Genomic DNA, 25,588 nt, shown 5'->3' on the forward strand with positions numbered 1-25,588 from the left:
CCTCAGTGGCAGCAGAATATTCAGCTGACTGCACAACTAAAATGACCATGGTGAAATGAGGAGCATAGTCTACACTATTGATATTCTGATAGCAGAAATTATGTAAAACAAAAAAGATTTTGTGGAAATTGCTTTAGCTACTATGGCTACATTCAAGACTGACTGGATTATTGGTAAGAGAACATTGCACTTTGACTAAGAACTGGACAGGCAATGCTGGTAGCTAATGTTAAACCACAGCAATAAGGATTTCAGTTGCTGGTTTTGAACCGTTAGGGCGTGGGCTGTAAAGTTGTGAGGTTCTCATTAGAATAGCTAAGATCAGCAGTGTAAAGGAGACAGATGAAGAATGAGAGAAAATAAGACAGAAGACAACTTCCTATAAGCCTTGGCATTTCTGTTACAAAATGCCTGTACAGATAGTGAACAGAACTCTTAACATAAAGTTCACCATATATTTCTACTTCTACAAATCCTATCAATCAAACAAGAGTTTTTAAGAAAATGTCACCACAGCTGCACAAAATGCGATATGAATAATGCAGGAGGTTAATAAAAATAAAATAAAATAATTGATTTAAAGTTTTCAAAAATGTAAATTAGAGAGTTGGCCACCCACATTTGACCTCTCATCTTCTTGTTTTGACACACACAGAAACAAGCTTCATGTTTCTCTGTCTGTCTGCTGTGTGTGGGATGACTTTTGAGACACTGCCTCATGTGTCAAACAATACACTAACAAATGTGAATGGTGGGGGAGGAACTCTTGCAAAAGAATCAAATATCAGGGTTTCAAGTACATGTACCCCTGTCCAGGGTCGGCATGTTTTCTCGTAAATGTCATCATCAGTTTCCTCACTCGTTGGTACAAAAGTGTGCATTTTTGGTGCAGTTCCAGGTTAAAAACAATAGTTTTTAAGGTTGTTTTTTTTTCTGGATTAAGTATTAATGAATATATTATTGCTTTAGAAGACACATGAAACAATGTGTACTCATCCCGAGTCTTTCAGTGGTTAACATGTGAGACACCATTAATTCCAGTGCTGCTCTTTTTCATGTGTAGTGACTCTTTAGCAGTGGTTCTAAGGTACTTACACACGAAGAATTCATGCAGCTCCTTCCGCTCGGAAATATGTGATTCTCATTAAGAGTGTGGTGTGTGTGTCCGTGATTGTGTGTTTTCATCTTCACAAACTTTGCACCATTCATACGGAAGCATTTATGAGTCAGCTGAAAGGAGTGTGATTATCATATTGCACCCAAGAAAATGATCAAATCAAAGAAGGACAGTACTCGGGCAACATTTTATTCAAAGCCTTCTCAAACATGCTGTCTCCAACAAAATATTTTTTTTAGATTTCACAAATCAAATAAAGCTGTAACTGTATATAATTGATAACCAACAACAGATTCAAGAATCATAACTAATATGGTAGTATTTTTCACAAGGGTGTGTAATGACAGTGTATCAAGATTTGGAGAAGGTTATCTGTGCTAGACTTAGAACAGAGCAGATCTATTTACATCTAGATTATTTGTCATTATTAATGTAGGTATTATCCTAACACTTTATACTTATATAGAATAGAGGTTCAGAAGTCATCTCTATCAAACAAAGACATGTTTGCACCCATGATACCAAGTGAATGAGGTGACATTTGAGTTCTCACTTGATAAGAAACTTCATAAAACTGTATGTAGATTCAGTGTTGGGAGACAGTGATGTTTGCTTGCAGTACAGTTCAGATGTATTTCACTTAGCACTTACAATATTGTAGGCCTACATGATACATCCTGGTCTTGGTGACTTTCTTGTTCATCTGCTTGTTATGAAATGATATTTCCAGGACTCCATTGTTGGTGAGATGATTGTTAAAGGTGGGGATTTTTTTCTTCTCTTTTGCAGGGCTTAAGACAGGATGAAGACGCCGTTTCACCGCGGGACTATGAGGCTGGTTTCCACCACATTCTCACCCATCCTGACACGCAGTGGGGAAACCACCTCAGCAAAACTTATCTGGTAGGAGTTTACATCCTTGTACTGTACTAGGCAGTCTGATCATGGCCTTGATGTCAAACATGCTTTTCTCATTATAATTCCCAACTATTCTTGTTGTGTGTGCACATATGTGGGTAATGTGGCAAGCATTGCATATTTACAAGTTCAGACCTTTTTTAAATGCTTTAAAATGTTAAAACAATAGAGGCTTCTTACAGGCCTACCTGATATTACCTTATTTTGTGGTAGACACCCACTTTCAGTGCTGATGTAATTTTTTCCACCAAAAGCTTTGCAAAAAATATTGTTTTGCAGGTAAGGCTAGGTTCACTTCCTATTCTTGTGTGTGGTAATCAATTTATGCGTAAGCCAGCAAAACCTACGGTATCAGGCATTTAGTGTATAAAAAGTTGGGTGTAAAGGTCAAAACTGTGTCTTTGTGCCTTTTGAATAAGGCTATCAAACCTTAGCTAATTTGTTCATGGTTTTTCCTCTAGATTTTGCATAATATTTTTTTGGGTGAAGCCTTGCATACTAAGTAGCCCAACCAAAGTGTAGAGTATTTGAGTGTCTGTGTGCTTTGTTCATGTTGTTATTCTATTAGCTAGTTTTTACTTGTCAAAAATTTTAGAAGATTTAACCATCTTACTGTTGCAAATGCTGCATTTCTCCAGCACCTAAGACTATATGAAAGCTACAATATCAGGACCTGTAAGGCGAGGCCAGTTTATTTGTAGAGCACAATTTGTACACAAGGCAATTCAAAGTCCTTTACAGCTGAATAAAATCACAAAAGGGCAAATACAGTCATTCAATAAAACAAAAATAATTAATTAATTAATTAAAAGCGAAGAGTGCAGATAAAATGGAACCGTTTTCAGCCTGGATTTGAACGTGGGCAGAGTTTAGGCCTGTCTCACATCTTCTGGAAGACTAAAACGCAGCCTCACCTTGTTTCGTCCCGACTCTGGGCACTAGCAGGAGACCCCTCCCTGAGGTTCTCAGAGTTGGTTCATATGGCTCTAACATGTCAGAGATGTACTTTGGCGCTCAACCATGAAGAGACTTATACACAAGCAGAGCTGTTTTAAAGTCTATTCTCCGAGCCACAGGAAGCCAGTGCAGAGACCTGAGCACTGGGCTAATATGGTCGTATTTCCTGGTTTTAGTCAGGACTCGAGCAGCAGCATTCTGGATGTACTGCAGCTGTCTTACAGCTGTAGAAGAAACTATGAGTTTGATTCTGCCGTTTACGTGTCAGTTGATATAGTGAGTGCAGCTGCAGCAGCTCGGAGTAATTAGCTGAAGTGCAGTCAGTACATTAATCAAAGTCCAAAATATCAATATTCTGAATGTCATTGCGTTGGAGTAAAATGCAAGTGTTGCCACTGGAAGCTTGTATGTTTATGCGTGTGTGTATGTTTAGAGGGATATTTTTTATTTTTGTGTGAAGTAGAGCATTCTCAGTTCAGAAAATCAGGGAAGATTCCTGATGGGCATGCCAAGCTAATTGTTGTTCAGAATAGGGACAATAGAATAAATATTTACCATCCAAAACACTTCAAACTTCAGGCTAAACTTATACTGTAGATTTATTATTATTTACAACATTTTCATAACTAATCAACATCCGTGTGAACAGACAATGTTATAGACCTTATTTTCACTGCACCAAAAAAAATGTGGTTTAAAATCCACAATATAGCTTTTTCACAAATCTTTATGAATTTTGAGGTTTGTATTGTTTTAGATGCCAAAATTGAGCTCCTTTGTTGTTCCTCTTCTGAGCAGCAGTTGACTTGGCTCAGCCGTTGGGAATCTTTCCTCATTCTCCAGACTGAGAGTACACTGATGGACATCTGAGGCACTCAGTTAAATGCAGTTTGGTTTCACTGTGCCTTTTAACTGGACCACTAGAACTGCTTTAAGCGACCCTGAGTTGACACGTGGGCTGATTTTCAGTCATTATTTCTAAAGTGTTTAGCAGTCTGACAAAAGAAACTGAAAAATATGTGAATGAGAGTAGTTTTATTGAGAATTTGGGTGCACTCACACTTTACTGTTCTTACCAAAAATGTAAAAAGATGGAACTTTGGAGCCCATTTGAGTTGAGCAGAGCATATGTCAGTGATTCCATCCCTAATTGCATTATTTGTGTGTGTTAGAAGCCACAACAACATCCAACAGCATTAGTAGTAGAAACTCTGCAAGTCAACCTGAAGCAAGAACTGGGGCAACTGGGTTCAGTTCTAAGTGGACCTAAAGCCAGCATACTGAATTGGTGGAAAATTCTAAGTGCAGTCTCTAGTGGACAGCTGAGTAATGGATGGCTGGAGAGGAATTGGTGCAAGAGCTGGAAACTTAATAGGTGGCTGGGGTAACTGGAAGTAGTTGGAGAGTGGGCAGGCAGAGCTGGGTTAATGAAAGCTGAATGCACTTGCAAGTGAGGGTGAATCGGTGGAGCAACTGAAATGTGGTAGCCTGAAGATGACTGAGGTAGATAAGGGAATGCAGGGAAAAAAAAAAAAAAAAAAATAGGAATAGCAATGGTGTAGACAAGCAGGTACGAAACAAAACCTTTGGAAAGTGACAAGAAGTTAAACTGTGTTTCCATAGGGTATGAAAACAGAATTACAAATAGGAGGGAGCCAAATAAAGAATTGATTTGCAAATGCATTAAAAGTCAGCCAGCAATTAAGTCTTCACATATGAAGGGACGTCCACCTCCTTTAAAGGCTTTTTAAAGGAATTTCTGTTATCATTTTTAAGTACACAGCAGAATACAGTTCCTGGGGCTCGGTCAGTGTTGTGGTTTTAATTTCTTCAAGTTCGAAGTAAAAATTGAACCCAGACCTGTGAAGCTTTCGTCTGACAGCAGCATAATCTAATTAACCGACTCTTCAGTGTGGGTGCGTGAGAGCATGTGCAGCTCAACTGCTTCGAGTCATCTGCACATAGTTGTTTCCATCACTTCAGAGGATGTTATATTAACTCACATTTGCCCTCTGGAAACTTATCCCCACCATAACCACATTTTCACCCTAAAATTAAACAACTTACCTTTTTGGGGGATTTGTGTTTTGTCCCTAAAAGAGAGTGGGTCCCCACAGTATGATTGCATAAACAGATTTATGTCCCCACAGCACAAGTAATAAAAAGTACAAATAGACCCACACAATAAGCAGAAAAGCAGCAGCTGGTAATTTTCCCTCTGAAAAGTTTTGTGCAAAAGCGGCTCTGTTCCTTGACTTGTTTTAACAGCTGTGTGTGTATGCAGGAACAGATCACAATTCGTGTTAAATGCCCCAACTCCTTGGTTCTCTTCTCTGCTCAGCCATTATATCTTCATATCCATCTCTCCAGTCAGCAAGTCAACTCGCCCTTTTGTGAAATGAGAAAGAAGATGCTGATTAGATGATTCCAGTGGAAAGTAAATTACACTCTGACACTGTATGTACATGTGATCATTAAGAGTTGAGAGCCAGTTTTTCTTTGTTTTCCATCTGTGAAACAATGAGATGTCCTTCTCTCACGCTGGTGGCACATTAGGAAGTTGCAGAAGTCTGAAAGTGACCATGGACAGAAAAGTATTTTAGTTTATTTGTGCACATTAGATGAGTATATACACAGATGGTATTTTTAGAGTTAAACGTGGCCATTTAATTGGAGCACTGTATTTGTCCCAGTAGGTTCTTCTTTGCATCAACGTTTTTGTTTCTGCAAGGTCAAATCCTAAAATGGAAATTGTGGAGCATGTGTAGCGTGCCTTGGACAGGTTGACTGTAGCTAAGCGACATATGCAGGAGTAATTCGACCCACGATGTCACTTTCTGGGTGTTAATCCAACGGAAATCAAAGCTCTCATAGCCAGACTAACATGTTAGCATGCATTTTAAAAGTCCAGTTTTGGCCCAACTAAACTAACAAAATAAGGAATACAATTTTATTTATTTTCTTTATACTATACCGGTATTTCACGATCCATAAATACATCACTGCATATTGTGAAAAGCACATTATCAATATACATAAATCATGCAGGAGATCTAATTTTCTAATAAGCGCTTGCACCATGGCGTCAGGATTGAATTCTAGTTTGCTGACTTGTACACTTGTCTTGTGTGCAAACAAATCAGTTAACACAAGTGCACAAAATGTATTAAAATGTGGGAATTAATCTGATCCTCTTTTGTATAACGACTCCCAGGCTTACTGGAAGAGATGGCTTTATCACCAATTTATACAGGTGCACAGTTATTAAAGCAACCAGTAACTCTACTCGTGTTACTTTAAACTGATAGATAAAACTACCTGTATATTCAAATTCTGAAGCGCTGCATTTTAAAACGGGAATAATTAAAGAAAACTTAAAGACAACAGCAGTGAAATTCTGTACAACATAGTGACAGCTGCTGTGAAAAACTTCTATGTCTTGTAATAACAAAGTTTGTAAACCATGCAATTGGGCTTTTTGATGCAAGTTTCAAAGGTTTTTACAGACAGCGTTAAATGTAATGTGTGGTTTCTGAGCCTTTGTGGCTGGCTTTTTTCTTCATTTGATCTAACAAGATTAGTAAGCTAACTCAGAAGCACGTTAGCTCGAACCTGATATGTTAATTGTAGTTTTTTTAATATGCTTTCATGTCGTTACCTCTTAATAAGCAAGTTACGTTGTTCTTGGGTCAATTCTTGATGGTAAATGATACTTAGCAGTTATTTTAAAAATGTTTTCATTGCTGTACCTCTCATAGTTTCACCTAGAATTAACGAGGCTTCGCTTGAGATGATTAAGAAAAGCTTATATTTTATTGATTGCCCATGTTACTCTATGTTGTAAAGCCACATAAGTCAAATTTCTCAGTGGATAAAACATGTAGCGGTCTAAAAAAGAGGATTGTCAGGATGATGACTGATCTGCCACACTAGTCCTTCAACTTCACCTTTGATCTCCAGCCAAAACCTACAGCTGCCGTTAAGTACTCCAACGCTGACGCAGGTTTTCCTCTTTATCAAAAGTGACAACAAGATAAAACATCTGCTCATCCATCAAACTGCTAGCTCTCCTTTCACCAATAATGAATAGAATGATTTAGTGTAGAAATCCCATAACATAACCTCTGATCTCTACCTAGCATGCAATCTGTATTAACACTAACTGACTGCACGTAATAAATGAGAGGCGAGTGTCAGATGGCACAGGGAGTTTCAGCCCTGTCACCCCATGATACACACAGGAGCTGCTGCAAATGAAAGTATATCTAGAAAACACAAGGGCACAATATTTTGTGCTGCATAGTAGAGAGTGAAGGGATTACCTTTGGTCGACATTGTGTCCGTGTAGCAGGAGTTTGAAGCGGTTATTCAGTTTTGTCTTGCAGTGGAGGGAAAACACAGAAATTAAGGTAAATATGTTCAGCTTCCAGAAATTACATTTATGATTTAGATTCTGAAAAGGTGGCAGGATCATCCAAACAGCTTCCAGTTTGAAATCTAATCTGGTGTTCTGACAGGCTTAAAGGTTGGGACTTCCCGCATGAAATATATAAAATATTAAGTAAACACAGTCATAGGGGGAAAAGAAAAAAAAAGCTTTAACTCATATATAACAGTGCTGCTAATCAAAATAAAGCTCACCATAGCTTGGGGCCCCACACATCTCGTAGGTTTCTTTCTCCTTTAGGAATAGTGCAGCCCAATAGTGAAACAATAACTCCTCTATAGTCTGCAAACTTTTTCTGAGGCTTGATGTAAAAGGTCATAAAAAAAACACTTTTGACCACAGCTAGTCTTGTATTTTTTTTTCCCCCTTTCTCTTTCAGACATTAACCAACTGCAACTAACAGTGAAGTAGATAAATGAAAAGTTATTGGACAATAGAGAATGTGAAGTTGACATTACATCATATTGTATTCTATTACATTTCTAATGGGTTTCAATGTTACATATTTATTATCCACTGTACATGACTTTATATCATAAAACGCCTCACTGAATCCATTTGGTAGTCTTATCATTTGTTTACTTAAAAGAATTGATCAAATTTTGATTCAATGCTTGTTCATTGGCACATCTTATATTCAGTGGTGCGATTCAGTTGCTTCCTTTAAGGTCCATCTCTCCTCCCCTCCTCTAAATTTGACCATTTTTATCCAAACAACATTCAATCAGACAACCCATTCTCGTGAGAGACTGCTCGATAATCTATATTTTTAGTCTTAAGTTTACAAAAAGTCAAACGTGTACAATGCTGACGGAAACTTTAAGACCCTTTCACATTTCCGTGTTCTATGTTTGGACTCAAACCTTTATGGATTCTTTTTGTTTTGTTTATTTGTTGAACACAATAAATTTTGACATGAACTGGCACAGATCTCATGTTTATCACTTGCATCTGAGAAAAAATATAATTGTCTCTAGACCTGCAATATTGGATTGTTTAAAAGGCACAGATCTGGTAAAAAGTATACAAGGAACTTTCCGCAGAATTTTCACCCAAGAGCTTCCATCAGTCTAAAATGGAAGAAGTTTGGAACTAATAACGTCTGCTGTCCAATTTAACAGAGAGAAAAGGCCAGTCAGCACTCCACCTTTCTGGCAGAAAGCCAGATGGAAGCTAAGTTCTAAAGAAGCTATTTGTGATGGGAACCATGACCCTCTATGTTGTATTAAACCGTGTAGCTCATGAGAACTTATGTTTAGTTGGTAATAATCTCTTTAGCCAGCGAACTTGCTATATATGTTCCAGTGGACGGAAATACTAATTTTACAATACAATCCGTCACGAGATTGCGTTTGAAAAGATGCTATTCTGTGACAGGTGATGGGAGGAATATCCAGAACAGAGGAAAGGATAAAGAAAATATGAAGCAGTCCTTTGTATTGCTTGGGATGTCAGGCTGAGGCAAAGCTTTATTTCTACAAGACAACCCATGGAGAACACATAGTATGAAAACTCCTGGAGTGGCCCAAGATAAGTCTGAGTCTTAACCGAACGTGAGGCCGCTGCCATCACCAAAGGTACTATAACAAAGTGTGAAGTCTGTATTATTTTATCTGCGTCCATGCCCAGATGAGATGCAGTCACTGCTATGCATCTAAACATAATCAGTCTCAAGCTTTTAAACCATGTCGTTGCCTTCTTTTCAATAATCGAGCTGTGCACCGTTTACAGCAGCTCTGAGCGCTAAAAGCGGATCCACTTTATCAAACAGGAAAGACAAAGCACCGGCTCATCTATCAGACTGGTTAATCTAGTATTGTCCCTTCAATAAATTAATCATAGTTTGTCTTTGTCCTGAGAGAAAAATATCACTGGAATTAATGGGTACCCCTGTTTTATCTGCCCTTTTAGAGACCTTTGATGTCACGAGAACTCAACCTGATGCAAACGCCGTTGTTGACGATAGTATTGAATATTTGTACTGAAAGTAACAAGAAAAAGATAAAAAATCTTCACTGAAAAAATTGAGTCTGAAACGGGGTGATACTCCACTTAAAAAGGGCAGACATCTAATTAATCTTCTCAGCTCTCAACAAAATAATTAACAGCATTACCAGAGCTGGGGAATATTTCTGTCTGGCCTGTGGTCGGTGCAATGGTTACAATATGAGGAGAAAGGTTGGGTTATAAATGGAATACTGTAATTAATCTTGTTGCACTACTTACTATGTCTTTAATCACAATGTCCACCTGTAGTACTTTAAGATGACTAAAGACTTTTTTCTCTTTGTCTCAATAATGATGGCTGCACACAGCATGCGTGTTTGTGGTTTATGGCCCTGTCACACTGTTGCGTATGAGAGAAGCGTCTGAGTTGTGTATGAAAAGTAATAATTTAATTTTCATACGCACGAAAAGTCCTTGAAAATAAAGAATTGTGCATTTACTTACCGTATTGAACCTATGAGTAGCGTCTGAGTAGCTTATGGTCAGCGTGTTGACAGCGTATGGACAGCGAATGTCAGCGTATGAACAACGTATAACCAGCGTACTTTGCGTATGACTAGCGTATGAGTAGCATATGAACTGCGCATGGCCAGCGTACGTTTCAACGCGCCTATATCAGCAGCCTTTCCACATTGCTCCATTAGTGCAGTAGACGCGCTATCAAGATCTCTCCAGACATTCATCTAGATCATGCCTCCAAAGAAACAACCGGCCCTGGGCCGAGGTTGAGGAAAAGGCAAAAAAACAGAAGAATCTGCTGAAATGCCTGATGCACCTGCGGCTGATGCTTCTGAACGATCAAGATCCCCAACTCCTCCTCCTGACCGCTCCCGTGAATCGTCAGTTGACTCCGATATATCAGTTGCCGCCTCCATCTCCGCCCGTCTGGCTGATGACAAGGGGAAAAAGAAGAAGAGGGCCAAAAAGAACCACTGCAACATCAGTATCGCTGAGGAGGAGCTGATGCTGGAGTTTGATTGATAACCCTGTGCTATGGAATTTCAAGATGACAGATTACAGGCGTAAGAACAAGAAGAACAAGATCTGGGAAGACCAGGCCCAGCTGATGGAGAAGACAGTCGACACCCTTAAGGGCTGGTTCCAGTCATTGCATGACACCCACACACGCCTTGACAAGAAGAAAAGCGGTGATGGTGCCCCAGACCTGACTGAGAGGGAGCAGTGGATCCTCTCCAAGTTTGGCTTCTTGAAGACGGTCACTCGCCACCGTCCAGAGCCCCTCCAGAGTGTACGTATACAACAGTTCTAATTTGCGATTGACCACTATTATTCCAATCCAGTGTATGAAATTAAGAAAATATTTTGGGGGCAATTTTGGCCCCCACAGTCCCAAAAGTGGGGGCATTTTCAAAATGTTTGGGGGCCATCAAAAAAAAAAAAAAAAAAAATTAGATCTTCAAGTTATTTTTAGATTTAAATGCACAACGTCATCATTACTTTGCCGTCTGCCAACCCAAATAAATGTAAAGCATGCCATTTCTTACAGAGAGAAGTGTGGAAGTAGTAGCTACAGATAGAAAACAGGAGACAGCCGTAAGCAAACTAATGCAGGCTTTATTTATTTAGTCCTTGAAAGCATATTCATATTCATAGCAACAGCATATTCAAGTTTAACTCATAAAAACACATAAATTCGCTTTGCTTTTTGCGCATTTTCACAAAATACGCTCTTAAATTAATGAAAATAAAAATTGTAGTTTAATGTCACATTATAATAATGTACAAATATTTGTTTCAAACTCTTGGGGGCAATTTTGGCCCCTCGAGCATGATTTTTGGGGGCATTTTAGGCTAAATTGGGGGCCAAATGGCCCGTGGCACTGGCTAATTTCCGACGCTGTTCGAATCCTATGAATAATTTTGAAATAAATTCCATTTCTTAATTTAAATCATATTTGCTTTCATTGTTGCATTCATTTTACTTATAATTGTGTTATTTTGTCTTTGCAGGTGAAGGCAACCATCCAACAGCACAGGGGAGACTTTGATGCTGCAGAGACTGCCTGCGCCGAGCTTGAGCTTGACCGAGATGAGCTAACCCCTACCCCCTCATCTACCTCACGCAAGCGGCCTAAGGACCCTGACAGCGCCCTCCTTGAGTCCCTACAGAGTAGAATAGTTGAATCCGGCACCATCCTCAAGGGCCTCGCCAAAGCTGAGCAGCAGCCCATCGCAGCCCGAACAGCCTTTGCCAACTATGTCAGAGACAGCCTGGTTAACATGCCTAATGCCAAATATAAGAAGGCAAAGTTAACCATCAACAGGTTGATGTATGACCTGATGAATGAGGACAGTGATGATGGCATCTCAAATACCATGGGGGCTCCCCTCATCCCAGCAACCCAACAACCCAGCCACCTTCAACAACCTGCACTGCACCCCAGTTCAGCACCGTCCATCGGCTCGTTCCGCTCCTCATCACCATCACCCTCCGAGCAGTATCAGCCTCCCCACATGTGGAGAAACGTGCCTCCAGCATCATCAGTGTGGGGTTCACAGTCCATGGAGTACATGCAGCAGTACCAACAGCAACCATTCCAGCATCCACAACAGCAGATGCCTCCTCAGCGTCTATATCAGATGATGCCCGCTAAGGAACCTGCTCAGCAGCAGCAAAAGTGCACCCCTACCCCCACCCCAGTGTCTGCCTCCTTGAGTGCTGCTGCCAACGTACTGACAGACCAGCAAACTCCAACCCAGCTCAGTCCAGACACAGCCAATGAGCACAGCCTCACAAGCATTTCCGGTTTGTCCAACCTCTGGAATTAGTGCCATCATGGGATCTCCTCTATCGGTTCTCAGGATGAGGAACTCATTGTTCACTATTGTTGTAGTGAGTCATGTTATTATGACTGTGTGTATTGACTGTTCACTATGTGCCATTATTAAAGGTCAGTTGATCATTTAAATAAACGTTTTTTTAAGCTTACATGTGGTGTTTTTAATACATTTTTAATACATCACATGATATGTAATTTATAAGTATCCCTGACCCCTAGTCTACATGAAGTATACATGAAATCATATGTAATTTGCATACACTTCTGTAGTGCAGTTTATTAATTTAGATATGGGTCGGGGGTTTGTATGTGACCAGCGTCCCGGTGATCCAGATGCAACTTACACAAAACTATAATATTCAAGCCAAAAAATAACTCAAAATAAGTTGTTTTATTTTTAATCAAATTTAAACAAACATTTATATGATGACACAACAGTCACTACAACAACAGTCACTACTTCTTTCCTGGTGGTGTGTTGAGGTGCTCTAAATCATCATGTCCTGCCATGGAACTGCACCTGCTGTGGAGTTGACCCAGTGCTTCAGGAGGTTCCTCTGCTTCTTTCCTTTCTGAGTGGAGGTGTTATTGCAAGTTCCTGTCCTGTCTCCACGCTCCAGGGATGAAGTCACGGTTCATGTTCTCTGCACGGTCAAGCTGCTGGTTCTGGAGTCCAGGGTACCGTATCCTCATCAGATTGTGTAGGACAATACAGGCTTTCACGATGACCTTGACAGTTGAGGGGTGATGCTGCATGGTAGTCAGAAGAACCTGGAATCGGTTTGCCAGGATGCCGAAGGCATTTTCTACCACCCTCCTAGCTCAGGAAAGCCTGTAGTTGAATATCCTCTCTTCATTGTCCAGACACCGGAGGCTGTATGGATTCATCATGGTCTCTCGGAGGGCGAAGGCATCGTCACAGATGAAGAAGTAGGGGACATCCTGGTAGTCATTGGATAGAGGATCGGGGGCAGGGAATCCGATGGTACCGTCTTCAGCACATGTCTTAATTTCAGAGTCATTGTATATTTGTGCGTCTGATGCAGATCCTGTTCCTCCGAGGTCTGCCCAGATAAACTTGTAGTCCGCGTCTACAAGGGCCATGAGTACAACAGAGTAGAACCCCTTGTAGTTAAAGTATTGGGAACCACTGTTTGGAGGACACTTGCAGGCAATGTGTTTCCCATCTAGTGCACCACATGTATGGGGAAAGTTCCACTTCTGAAGGAACTTGTCAGAGATAGCACGCCATCCCTCAGGAGTGGTTGGGCAACCCATCACCTCGGGCATGTACTCATCGATGATGGCTTGGCAGACCTCTCTGACGACGAGTGACTGTGTTGTGGGGAACCCTCCATCCGTATTGCATGGTTGAATGCTTGCTCCCAGAGGCAAGGTGACGCAAAGTAAGTGCAAGCTTCAGGCCAGGCTCCAGGGGCTCCCTGTACCAGGTGTGCTGCTTGGTGATCCTGGGACCAACTCTGGCTAGGAGCTCATCAAACATCTCGGCCGGCATCCGCATGAAGTTCTTGAAGGATCGTTGGTCCTCGTTTCGGAGCTCCACCAGAAGCTGGTCGTAGAGGCCAAACTGCCGCCGCCTGCCGATCCATGGTCTCAACAAGACTTCACGTCGTCTTCTTCTTCTCCTCCTCCTGTCTTGGATCTGGTGAAGTGCCAAATTGATCAGATCATACTGATGTTGGAGAATAGCTACTTCCATCTTCTCTCGTCGGAGGTCCACGAAGAATTGAAGAAAAGAAAAGCGATTTCCACCCAATCACGTTCCAAAACCCGCCCACTTCAGCAAAAAACCGCCCAACAACGTTTTTCACATGAAAACATTTAATATTTGAGTAATACTTAAATTCTGAAACATATTACTCATTAACCACATGACAAGTATCTTTCACAGTGTTACAAAGTTGTTGTTTTTTTTTTCGTTTTTTTTTTTCATATCAGTATAATGCAGGAGGACGTCCTAAAAGTATGGATTGCACCTGTCCCGCAAGATCCGTCCAAGGCACGGTGCAAATATTGCAAAAGTGAGATCCGGACTGTATTTGGCCTTCAGTCAGTTTTTGGCAATTACTATGAAGGGCCCAGATCCGAAAAAAAAACAATGCAGTCACGAGGATCGTTGCAAAAGTTATCATATCTTTATTGAAAATCCACCAATAGCCTAAATCATATTCATTACAGTCAATAATTTCCAAAGACAGGGCTCTACAAAGTCATCAGATATACCGAGCACAGATACATGTTTATCACGTAATTGTCTTTACCTGATAAACGTCAAACTTTCGAAGCTATAATTAGGTCTACATTATAATGCAGTTGTGTGTATCTGCATAGTATGATCGCTTAATCCAGAGAAAAGCAGACGGTTTTGTGCTACCGCTCAACGGGCTGCTGTGCGCGCTCCCTGTACTCAACCGGCTCTGTTCAACCAGCTACAGCATATCTGCCGCCTGCTGTGTACGTAGGCCTACACTGTATGGATTGATAGGAACACAATTTGATTTTTTTATTCACTTTTAACATTAACCTTTTTATTCACCGAAGGTATTTTCTGCCCGCCGGAGGCAGTCAAAAGACAATCTGGTAACACTGAATACGCTAGTTGTACGTCAAATACGTAACTCAATCGTCAGGCATTCGCCAATATGTCGATGTACGCTGCACATACGTCAGACATACGTTAGAAGTATGTTACGCATGCGCTATCAATGCGTTATGAATACGCTAGCTGTACGGTACAACTTCATGCCAACGTATGTCAACTTATGTCCAGCGTTCTCGACCTATCAGTAACGTACCTATATCGTACCTCTAGCGTATTCAGCGAATGCCTAGCGTATGCTTAGCGTATTAACCATACGCACAAAAGTTTTGAGCATGTTCAAAAATTTATTTCTGCCTCAGCGTATGCTAACGTATGCCAACGTATGCCAGCGTGCTTGAAACGTATACAACCTATGCCTAACGTTCCCATAGCGTATGTCAGCGTATACCAGCGTATGAGTGATAATTTTCATACGCTGGCATACGCTTCTCTCATACGCAACAGTGTGACAGGGCCATTAGAAAATTTGTGCCTACTACAGATTATAGTACAACTATATATGTAAATACATCATAACCAACTTCTTGGTAGATTATTTTTTCCTATTTCTGAGCTTTTTTCCCCTGAAGATATTTGAAACAAGTTCCTTCTGCAGACCAACTCATCATGTTCAAGAGTTTTAGAATAGAGGAATGTATGTAATATCAAACAGATGATTCTAGCCGGGTAACACCCACTTTTTGGAAGTGAGGGCCAAAAATACATCGGGCTCAATGGCCGTCATGTCTGAAATGGTGAAGAGCTGTTATGCGATTGACTGTACAAACAGATTTAGAGAGATTTTGTAAAATTACAAAAATTAAAAAGGGGGTCAAATGCTTGAATCCAGGCTTCGGAAACACAAATTTGCAGTGAATATTTTGTGTCTGGTACGATAGATTGTTTTGTAAAAATTGTAAAATTACAATATTATGTCAAACCATAGATGTGATAAGCTATTCATCATCTCCCATTTAGGTATGTAAAATGACATAAAAAATGTGGAACAACTGTTCTGTTGGTCTGCATTTTGGATCAGTGTTAGATATTAGTCAGAACAAAATTAGAAGAACAATAACAGATCTACTCTACAAGGGAAATTTGTACAGAAAGTGACATTAAGTTAATTTTTGATGGATAGTTAAATTGCACTGGTATCTCCTGGTTCACAGTCAAATGTTTTCCCAATGTTATAAATTGAGGCGGTAACTGGAAATGGCTTATTGGAGACCACAATAAAGCAGCAAAAAAGTGTGCCCTCCACTATGTTAACTGTGAGTCATGACTGAAGAACCAGTTGGTAATACTCAACATACCATGAACAGCGGTGGCAGCCATGTTGAATGTTTTGATTCCAGCGCTGTAGGTGTGGCTATAGAGAACAGTGACGTAGGTGCATACCCTGTTAACAACAAAATTATTGGAAATGAAAGGAAAATTATTGCACAGGAAACAAGACAAGATTCTAGAATTTTTTTGATTTCTTGTAATTTCTTTTTCTTTTTTACACAAAATTGTTATTTAAGCTGCATCTGTCTTTTTTTTGTGGACAACTCAAGTAATTTTTGAAGAGCAGTATCTTCCACAAGTTAACCTTCACCCTGCACAGACATTAAAATAACACAAATTGTGAATCATAGTTACTAAATTGTTATGATGAAAGTAACCACAAATTTAGTTGTTATATCTTCAGTCCAAACATCTCACTCATATTCTTTTAAAACTGGAGTGAGGGAAACTTTCCAGAATATCGTCTGTGAAAGGCCTTGAGTGTAAATGTCTTTAATCTTTTTCAGCGATGCACGAAGCTCTGGGGAAGAGCTCCTATTGTCTGTTGTGGAGCCAAAACTGTGAGGCACTTTTTTTTCCTAGCTGCAAGGCAAAGCCTCAAAAATGACTTTTCTTTAATCTATTAAGACTGGGCAGATGGGTTCATTTGACCCAACAAAACATGTTTAAGCCAAAATGACTCTAATTATTAGTCTTTAAAGTGAAGCTGCTGTTGTAAATCATGTTTATTTTAGCACAGGCTTCAGTGACTAACTGACCTAGGCCACATTTTAAGTTGCTCTGATTGTAACAGCATGTTTAAGTTTTGCAAATCATATGTGGATATTGATGAAAATCAAAAAAAAGTACATGAAGGAGCTGGCACGACCTTTTACTTTTGAATTTCTTGTGCAGGGACTGAATGATTTCACAGTACTCGAGAGTTATCTATGTTGATACAGTTTGTGCTCAATAAGCCGTTTAAAAATACTCTGAAGCCTGGTCTTTGTATCCAAATTCCCAACTTAAAAGCATTAGATGTCGGACTTGAACCGGTGTTTCAGGAAATTTGCTCAAGCATGGTTGCGCAACCTGATCGTGTGGCAGAACATTTAGTAGCTCAGCTGGTCCGCTGCAAAGAATATTTTGGGAACAAGGCTCCACTCTGCACCATAGCAACATTTTTGCACAGTCATTTATTTTTTTCTACAGAGACGCACAGATTATATGAGGACACATACTGTAAGCTCATAATATATGAACAAGCGCCACGTGAGGATGAGGAGGGGAGGAGAATGCTTCAGTCCGCTGTCAACTATTTTTCACAGTCCTTTCTCTCTCTACTTTGCTGTCACTCGCAAATGATTAAGTTTTGGAAATTAAAAAGAAGGGGGCAAAAAGGATTGTTCTGATTCAAAATAATATGCACAATTAGATTTCAATGTTACTAAATACATGGTTGGGGTTTCCATATTTTAATACATAGATGCCCTTATAAAGCAATTGTGTTTGCTATTGTTTTTAACAATGTTAACATGGCTTAACATTAACAACAAGAAGAAACTGTTGAAATTGCCATGCCGACCTTTCTCTTTGCAGGTGCAACTCTAAACATATTTCCTTTGCATTAACAAACCCCTCATGACACACATATATGATATGCTTCTCCTTAGCATATATAAATGGACGTTATAACTTTAGACTTGTACCATAAAGTGACACTGAATGATCAGGGTAAAATGTGGTGTTGTAGCCTAATCTGCAGACTTGAAACAACTACAGCATAGTATATGCATGAGATCGTGGATCTGTAACGTACCAATATCTAATGCCACAGTGTGTAAAAACGTGAAAGGAATAGCAGATGATGAATGTGAATTTCAAAAAGAAGCCAGTTATTGTTGGCTTTGCTTTTAGTTTAGTGCATCAAGGGAACTTTGTCCTTTTTTTTTTTTTTTTTTTTCCTCTGTCTGTGACCAAAAACAAAACTGCTCTTTGGTTTAAAATGAGCAAAAGGATGATCTCCACATTGTGACTTTAATGCACATTTTTATTTGAAATTACAACCCTCTGTTTATGTCAACACAGCCTCATAGTGTGCGTTTGTGTGTGTTGTGTGAACACCCTGAACCAGAAAGCAGCCAAGATGTTGGACACGAAATGACAACAAAGAGATCTACATTTTCCTTGTTGCTTTATGTCTCGACTTGTTTTTAAGTTTATAAAGGCACAAATCTGTTTCTAATTAAAGAGTGGACACAACTGTGCATGTGTAGCATATTCAGGTTTTTACACTACTGCTGAAATAATCCAGACTCATTCGCCATTTCACTTGGATAATAAATCCATGAAAAGAACTGAAGGGGAAAAAAGATGAGCCATGCTTAACATCTACCGTAGGACAATGTTTAATATCGATAACATTTCACTTCTCATGTTTTTGTGATGTTCAAGAATCTGAAAAGTTAAATACAAATAAATATATATTTCAATGGGGTAGGAAAATATACTTTTAGCGACATGTTTTACAGCCAGAAAGAGCTACTCAGCTATTGGCAGCTTCTGGCTTTCTTTTCAGACAGCAGGTCTTAAAAGACTGAAGGAAAAATGAGGGCTTTCAAAAAACCTCACCGCCGTTCATTAGGCTAATTACTGAGAGTACAGGGCAATAACTGTCAGATGAGTGTGTCAGCACTTTATCAACTCTGTATTCGGTGAAGTGCCCTCAGCTACTCCACCAGAAGAGAATTACTGCAAATCTTTGACTCAGAAATTGAATAATTTACAGAAAATTCCTAAGGGGGATTAGAAAAGCAGCAGAAGAGTTGAAGTGGAAGTAGTGACTCTGAGGTTTTTGCTTATTACCCTGTCAGTAACTACTACACTGTATGATTTATAATACAATTCTACTTGGAAAACAATGTTTCAAGACAGTTTACTTTATGGAAGGTATGCGTATGCAAAAAGCACATTTGTTTGTAAGCAATACAGTGTATGCGTTGCTTTTCGTGACTTTCCTATCCTGTGTTGTCAACAATAGGCCTGTAAGTCACTTTATGATGGGATATAAAACACGAGGACTACATGCACTGTCTCTCATATTTTTGGATTTAAAGTTCTTGTTTGTTCTCTATGCCCTCCATGTTGCTTCCTGTATCCTAAAAATGTTTTCTCCGGTTCCCTTCCAGTTGACATGTTGCTGAGTCAGTTTGGGCCATGACATCATCATCATGAGATGCAGAGGCTGGTGACCACAGGCAGCAACAGAAGAGGGGGTGCTGTATGTCGTGGTTTGCAGCTGCTGGTTCTTAGTAAACTAAATTGTGTTGTGGAGTTGCCTCTGGGAATAATCAGCTCAAATGTGGGAAGGAAGAACGAAGTTGAGAGGTTTGAGGGGGCAGTAAGTAAGATTTTTATTGACGCGTTGCACCAGATGACTATAAAACACCTGCAGGAGGTTGTTGTTGCTGTTGATTTAGCTGGTGCTGAGGTTATTTGGCTTGATGTTTTTTTATTCTAAAACAATCTTGACATCCAGTCATGCTCATGCCGTTTAAATTCCAGCTGGAGATGAACACGGTAATTACAAGTAAAACAGTACTTACACTCTGGAGTCATATCAGTGAATATTCTGAGAGTTACATTTTTTTTTCTTTTCTTTATCTTAACCTTTTTGTCCAGGTTGGAGCAGCTCAGGGCAATACAGGTCTTACTTCTAAGGTTACATGACAGTTGAGAGAAAAATTCTTGAGGAGAAACAACTGTGAAAATTAAATAACAGGAATATAGTTAAGTACTACCATTAACTTGAAATTAAATGTTAATTAAAAGGAATAAAAAGAAAATGTCAGACAATAAGATAGAATAAACAACATTAGCAGTGAAAATAACCTAACATGGAGAGGATTGATGTCGTTCCATGACAGGTTTTTCACTACAGGAAACAACAAGTCCTCCAATTGACACAACTATATAGGACGTTTGTTCATATCCTTAAAAATGACGCATAACAGCATCCTGCAAACGGAGGGAAATATGACTTATTGGAGCTGATGTCATTCTCAAGTGTTTCCTCAAATAGGCCGATACTATGCCCTTCCTTTCTTCATTTCATAGTTTCAAATACAAATTTTATGTCAATTAAAATTGTTACATCTTTGTATTTAAAGGGACACTATGTAATAAATTAAGTCATTTATTAGCTCAAATCAACATATTCATTCATAAGTTAGTTCTCATTGGTGTAAAATGATCTCTGTCAAAAATCTCACTTATCCTCCTGAGTGAAGAATAACTTGTCTGTATCTACATAGAGCAGGTAAGCTCTATGGAGGCTGCCATGTCCTTCCGCTCTATGAAAAATGACGAAGTGCCGAGAGGGACATAAAGCACTTCGAATCGCGATTTCCCTACCAGGCCTACAAGCAGAAATGACGTCATTGTGACGTCATTTCCGCCAAATGGCTTATTACAGCCGCTAATGCTAAATAGATTTTATTCCTTGGCACATATGTCTTTGTGTTCATTAGCTTTCTTTTTGTAAGTGCATCATCTTCTTCTTTTTATTATTATTCCTATGCTCCCCCTGGATATCTTCTTTTTGGCGTTATGCTCACATTTGTAAACTGTTATTTTGTTGATTTACTAATAAAGTTTAAAAAAAAAAAAAAATGCTAAATAGATTTTATCTCGTAAATGATCCCACTAATAATGCATTGATTGTTACCAAACTTCTGCCGTAGTACACATAGGCTCTTAGCTCACAAAACGAGGCATTAGAAAGTTTGTAAGTTTACCGGGAGTTTATTTACCGCTGCTAATGCTCCTATTGCTAACACAGGCTAATGCTAACGCTGCGTCAACGTCACTTCCGGTAACTCCCGGAATATGACTAATTCACGGCCATTATAGAATCTGTGACTAATTGCATTGCTTGCACACCAAAGGAGATGTTATGTTATCTGACATGTTATCTGTCATCTGTATTCATAGTGTTGTTGTATGTGTGTTATATAATCCTTTGTACTGTGTGTCTTGATTTCTTTTTGTTTGTATGGACCTTGAGTCTGAAGCTATAGCTTCTTGAATCTTGACACATTCCGCTTGCCGTAGTTCAAGAAGTTGCAGCGCACATTTGAAAACGTGAGGCGCTAGAGAGCAAATTCATTCAACTTTGCAAAATAAAATTGCACCACTAGATGGGGGAAGAAATTACATAGTGTCCCTTTAACTACTAAAATTTTTATGGGTGCCTGTGCCATTTTTCACTCAATTTACTCTTTGCGAAAATAACAAAATGAGTCACATTTCCAGCTACGTTTGCGCTCAAATAGAATACTGCGTGTGTGATGTAGAAGCATTTGCAAACATGCAGTACACAAAACTGAATGCACAAAAAGTAGGCAAAAAATTATGGATTTCACAGTGATAAGGATTTTTACAGATTTTCAATAAAATCCTATTGTTAGGCTTTTCTTTTTGTTAGTAAAATAAACTGTTAGTACAGTAGCAAATTAATTTGACAGTTATTCTGGTAAGTTTTACGTGTACAACATATTTCAGTTTTTGGATTTTTTTCTTTTTTCTTACATTTGAGATGAGAGGTACGCAGGATAACTGGAAAAATCCTGGTTTAGTGGAGTTTTTAAGCTCATGGACATCTAAAATTGACCCTGGGTAGACAGCTTTTTGTTGGATATTGAAAATTATTATAAATTGAATGCCATCATATAAATATAGTGGAAGAACAAATAAAATATTTAAAGGTACAAGCACCTGCAAGTTGTATTACAGTTAAATCTATGATTAAGAAACTGTACTAGCTATTCTCCACTCCTGAATAAAAATCAGAAGAATTAGGAAATTAAACTTAAAATTAAACTAGTGAAATTGCTGCAGATTTGTTCAGGGGACAGGGAATGTGCTGACCACTGATTGAATTTGTTCTTCTTCTGTGTATGTTGTTGATTAAACATCTCTCTTGTACCAATTATCAAAATGTTTTTAAAAATGATACAATTTTGGCATTAGACTCCTATCATCTGATTTATGTTCTTTTGCAGAAAACATTTAGAATATAGAGTATAGATATAGAATATAGAATCAACATTTTCTTTGCACAGTTGGTGGCGACACACGGAGGCATTGTCGGGCTGTTCTGCTCCGACTCAAATTATAGTAACATGTGGCAGCAACAATATGACTGCTTGTGTGTTTTGGCAGTCGGAGATTTCAATTTCCTGTTTGGACTCATTTCAGTAACTGCTCACTAAGTGAAGCTAACAGAACCAAGTCCAGCTGTGATAAATTTGGAATAAGTAGATATGAAAAGTTAACACTGTAGTTACACATAGAATACAAAACATCTACATTGAACTTTATTGTTAAATATTGTTGGTCAGTTAAAGGAATTTAGATTTTTTTTTTTTTAAAGATCCCCTAAAAAGCAAGTCTATTCAGATTCTTTAATAGCCCGTTATGAGTCATTCATGAAAATGAATTTGTTTTATTTGGCCCCAAGTAAAAAGGTTTTATAACTGATCACTTTACTTCTGGCGGTGTGTGAATGCTTAGCAACACTGCAGTGTTTTAAACCCGTCATTCAGGAGTTTCATGACCTTCCAGCAATTATCAGTCCTGAAAATGACATGGTAACATTTCAAAACATGGCGTTTGTCATTCATGAGTCATTTACCTTTACCTTTACCTTCAGGTGTACCAATGTCCTTGAGAGACTTTCATCCCATAAAACTCTCATTTAAATGCATAAGTATTGGTGTGAAATTTTCTCAAAAGATCTGGTCTCAAGCTCAAAATACCACTTTTGGGCCGAAGTGATTTTTACAAACATTTCTACACTAACACAGAAATGTGAATGGATTTTGTATTTTCTCCGTCTTCAATCCACATGAAACTGAGCATTTTCAGCTCACAGTTATTTGAATCTTGTTCAGAAACCAAAACCAAAATATCATCTGGATGAACTGGTTTACTCCAGAGTGTAGCAATGCTGGTCAGCGTGCTGTTAAAAGAAAAAGATCACCAGCATGACATGACTGAGTTAAAGATATTTTATTCTCCTGTCAGTGGTGTTTACTTTAACAACTCTATTTCATAAGCGCTTGATGTATTTAAATGTAACGGTAAAGTATTTTACTTAACTTGGTCACTTTATCCAAACTTGCTTTAGTATTTTACCATCAGAAGAGCACCCGTTTAAAAAATAATTATTGGAAGTAATCAACTGGGAAAGTTTTTATTCTGATCGTGTCTCCCCTTAACTAAGTTTTTTTTCATTTCTTTGATATTATCAGATGTACTTAGATGTAAGTTATACAGATAACTTGTATACATTTAAGAGCTGATTTTAAAGTGGATCATTGGAATGTATTTATACCCCATCCAGGAATTTACTTCATTAGATTTTAAATGTATTTTTACATTGTTTAAATTCATGGGAATTAATTTGATTTAATTTAACTACCTCTTATTCTATTCATCCTATAGCTGTTAATTTATTTATACATTAGCCCTACTTTACACAATTCAACATTTTTATGCCTCAGGCATCCTTACAGGCACCCACAAACTGTGTTATAAAGTAAAAGATCAAACATAAGATTCAGCTTTATTTGATATTCATATATTCCTTTTTCAATAAGTCACCTGGAACTCTACATTGAGTTTGGATTATTCGGGTGCTTGTATCTGACAAAAATGAAGATGTGCCTAACTTAAAAGACCATTTGGTTATATTTTTAACTTCAACCCAACCCTTTAGTCCCTTAAAAGACTGTAACCTGATAATTAACCAGGAAATAAAAATGTTATTGCTATGTTTTTCCAGGACCACATTTAGCCATGATCACTTACAGGTAGACATTTATCAAGTGGTTTTATGGAGAACAGGTCAGTTATTTCCTTGTGTATTTTCATTATAATTTGGATGTTTTGTCAGTCTCTACGTTTTGAATATTGACCACTGTGTTATTTTTTTTAAAATTATGTAATACCACTGCTTTCTCCTGATATGGTTTAATAGTACGTAGGTGGAGAATTGGTACAAAAGACTGTTAATCTTCAGCGTTTCAGTGAGCCGAGTATGATATAAACGGATATTATTTGTTGTGGATGTTTGATTTTTTTTTTTTTTTTTTTTTTGATGATGACTTTTGTTTGGATTGTTACCCATCAGTAATTTCTGTATAAAAAGTGCTGTAAAAAAACTGTTTTTTTGTTTGTTTTCATATGAAAGCCCAAAACAGCAATGTGATATTTATTTTCCCTGTCTCCTTATTATCAGAAGGTTCATCTGTGTAACAATTAAGGTTTGGGGCCTGTTTGTTTTTTTTAAAAAAAAATTAAAAAATGAATTATAAAAAACATAAAATTAAAACTAGCTGACAATAAAAACTTGCCATTCTTTTGGAATTCAATGTAAAAAGTAATTTCTCATGCTACATGCTACAGCATGATGAGCACAAGGCAGAGGGGCAGGTCAAGATGAGAAGCTCAGCTTCGTGGTAACGTAGAGAGCAGTTAGACAGTATCGACTTGTTTTGAAACAGCCTGTGAACTAGGAAGAAAGGGACAGAACTGAACAGGAAAGAGTGCGTGTGAAAGAGGGCAAGACATTAAGTCAGGGAGGGAGTGACAGAGGAGGGCAGATGTATTTTGGTGCCTATAAAGCTCAGCATGTGTCTTGTTTTGGACTTTAGCAGAAGTGAGTCCTGGCTGTAAGAAACGATGACAATACAACAATAAAACCTCTCAAACTGAGGAAGTTGTCTGTGGTGTTTGTACGTTTCAGGGAGCTACAGCTCACGTTTCTTTAAACAGTGCTCACATCTAAGTTTGGTTCACTTTATTCAACTCAAGCTTTATCTGAATTGCTGACCATCTTTCAGAGGGACGGGCAGATTGTTTTTTCTTTTTAATGTCTGTTCTTGCTGACACAAATTCAAATATACAGGTGGCACAGATTACTTGATGTGCATAATAATCATTATTCCCATTAATTAGGGTTGTGCTGCTTTCTCTTTCTTATGGCTCCTAATTTCTAGTCTGATAGATGGAGGGGAGTTTTAGTTCCCACAGATGCTCAGAATTATCAGCTTCTCAGTCACATACGTAAGTGATAATTATTGCAGATAGCAACACCACAACTGCAACAACTCGCAACAGCAGCTGTGCACTACTTAATGTAAATAAACAGACTGCAAAGTCCAAAGGACATGCCATATTTGTGCCAAGATCGATACTTGGATATACAAGTAAAACTGAAGTCTTACAAGTTTCAATCAGTATCTAACAGTGCATCAAAATTGCTCTATATCTTGATTAAATTATTTCCTAAACAAATTAAACAGTTATAATACTAATGCTTAATTACTGTCAGCCCCTCAGTATCCTCAGAAACCTGGAAATCTTATTTTTGTTGCCTTGTACATATTTAGGATGTTACATTGCAC

At 38.6% G+C, this 25,588-nt stretch overlaps 1 protein-coding gene across 4 annotated transcripts in view; it reads left to right on the forward strand.

Moving 5' to 3' along the window:
• Positions 1-24,896, forward strand: part of LOC142396822 (uncharacterized) — a 94,972-nt gene extending 70,076 nt beyond the window's left edge. For 2 of the 4 annotated variants that reach the window (XM_075479948.1, XM_075479959.1), the window contains 2 exons: positions 1,907-2,020; positions 11,418-12,343. In XM_075479948.1, the coding sequence (XP_075336063.1) occupies positions 1,907-2,020; positions 11,418-12,236 (933 nt within the window). In that variant the 3' untranslated portion in view covers positions 12,237-12,343. Of the gene's footprint in view, positions 1-1,906; positions 2,021-10,095; positions 10,696-11,417; positions 12,344-19,306 lie in introns of those variants that run through there. The other 2 variants (XM_075479939.1, XR_012772558.1) reach the window with 2 other exon arrangements.
• Positions 24,897-25,588: the final 692 nt, after the last annotated feature.

Source organism: Odontesthes bonariensis, chromosome 2, assembly GCF_027942865.1.
Source record: "Odontesthes bonariensis isolate fOdoBon6 chromosome 2, fOdoBon6.hap1, whole genome shotgun sequence".
In the NCBI taxonomy this organism is placed as follows: domain Eukaryota; kingdom Metazoa; phylum Chordata; class Actinopteri; order Atheriniformes; family Atherinopsidae; genus Odontesthes; species Odontesthes bonariensis.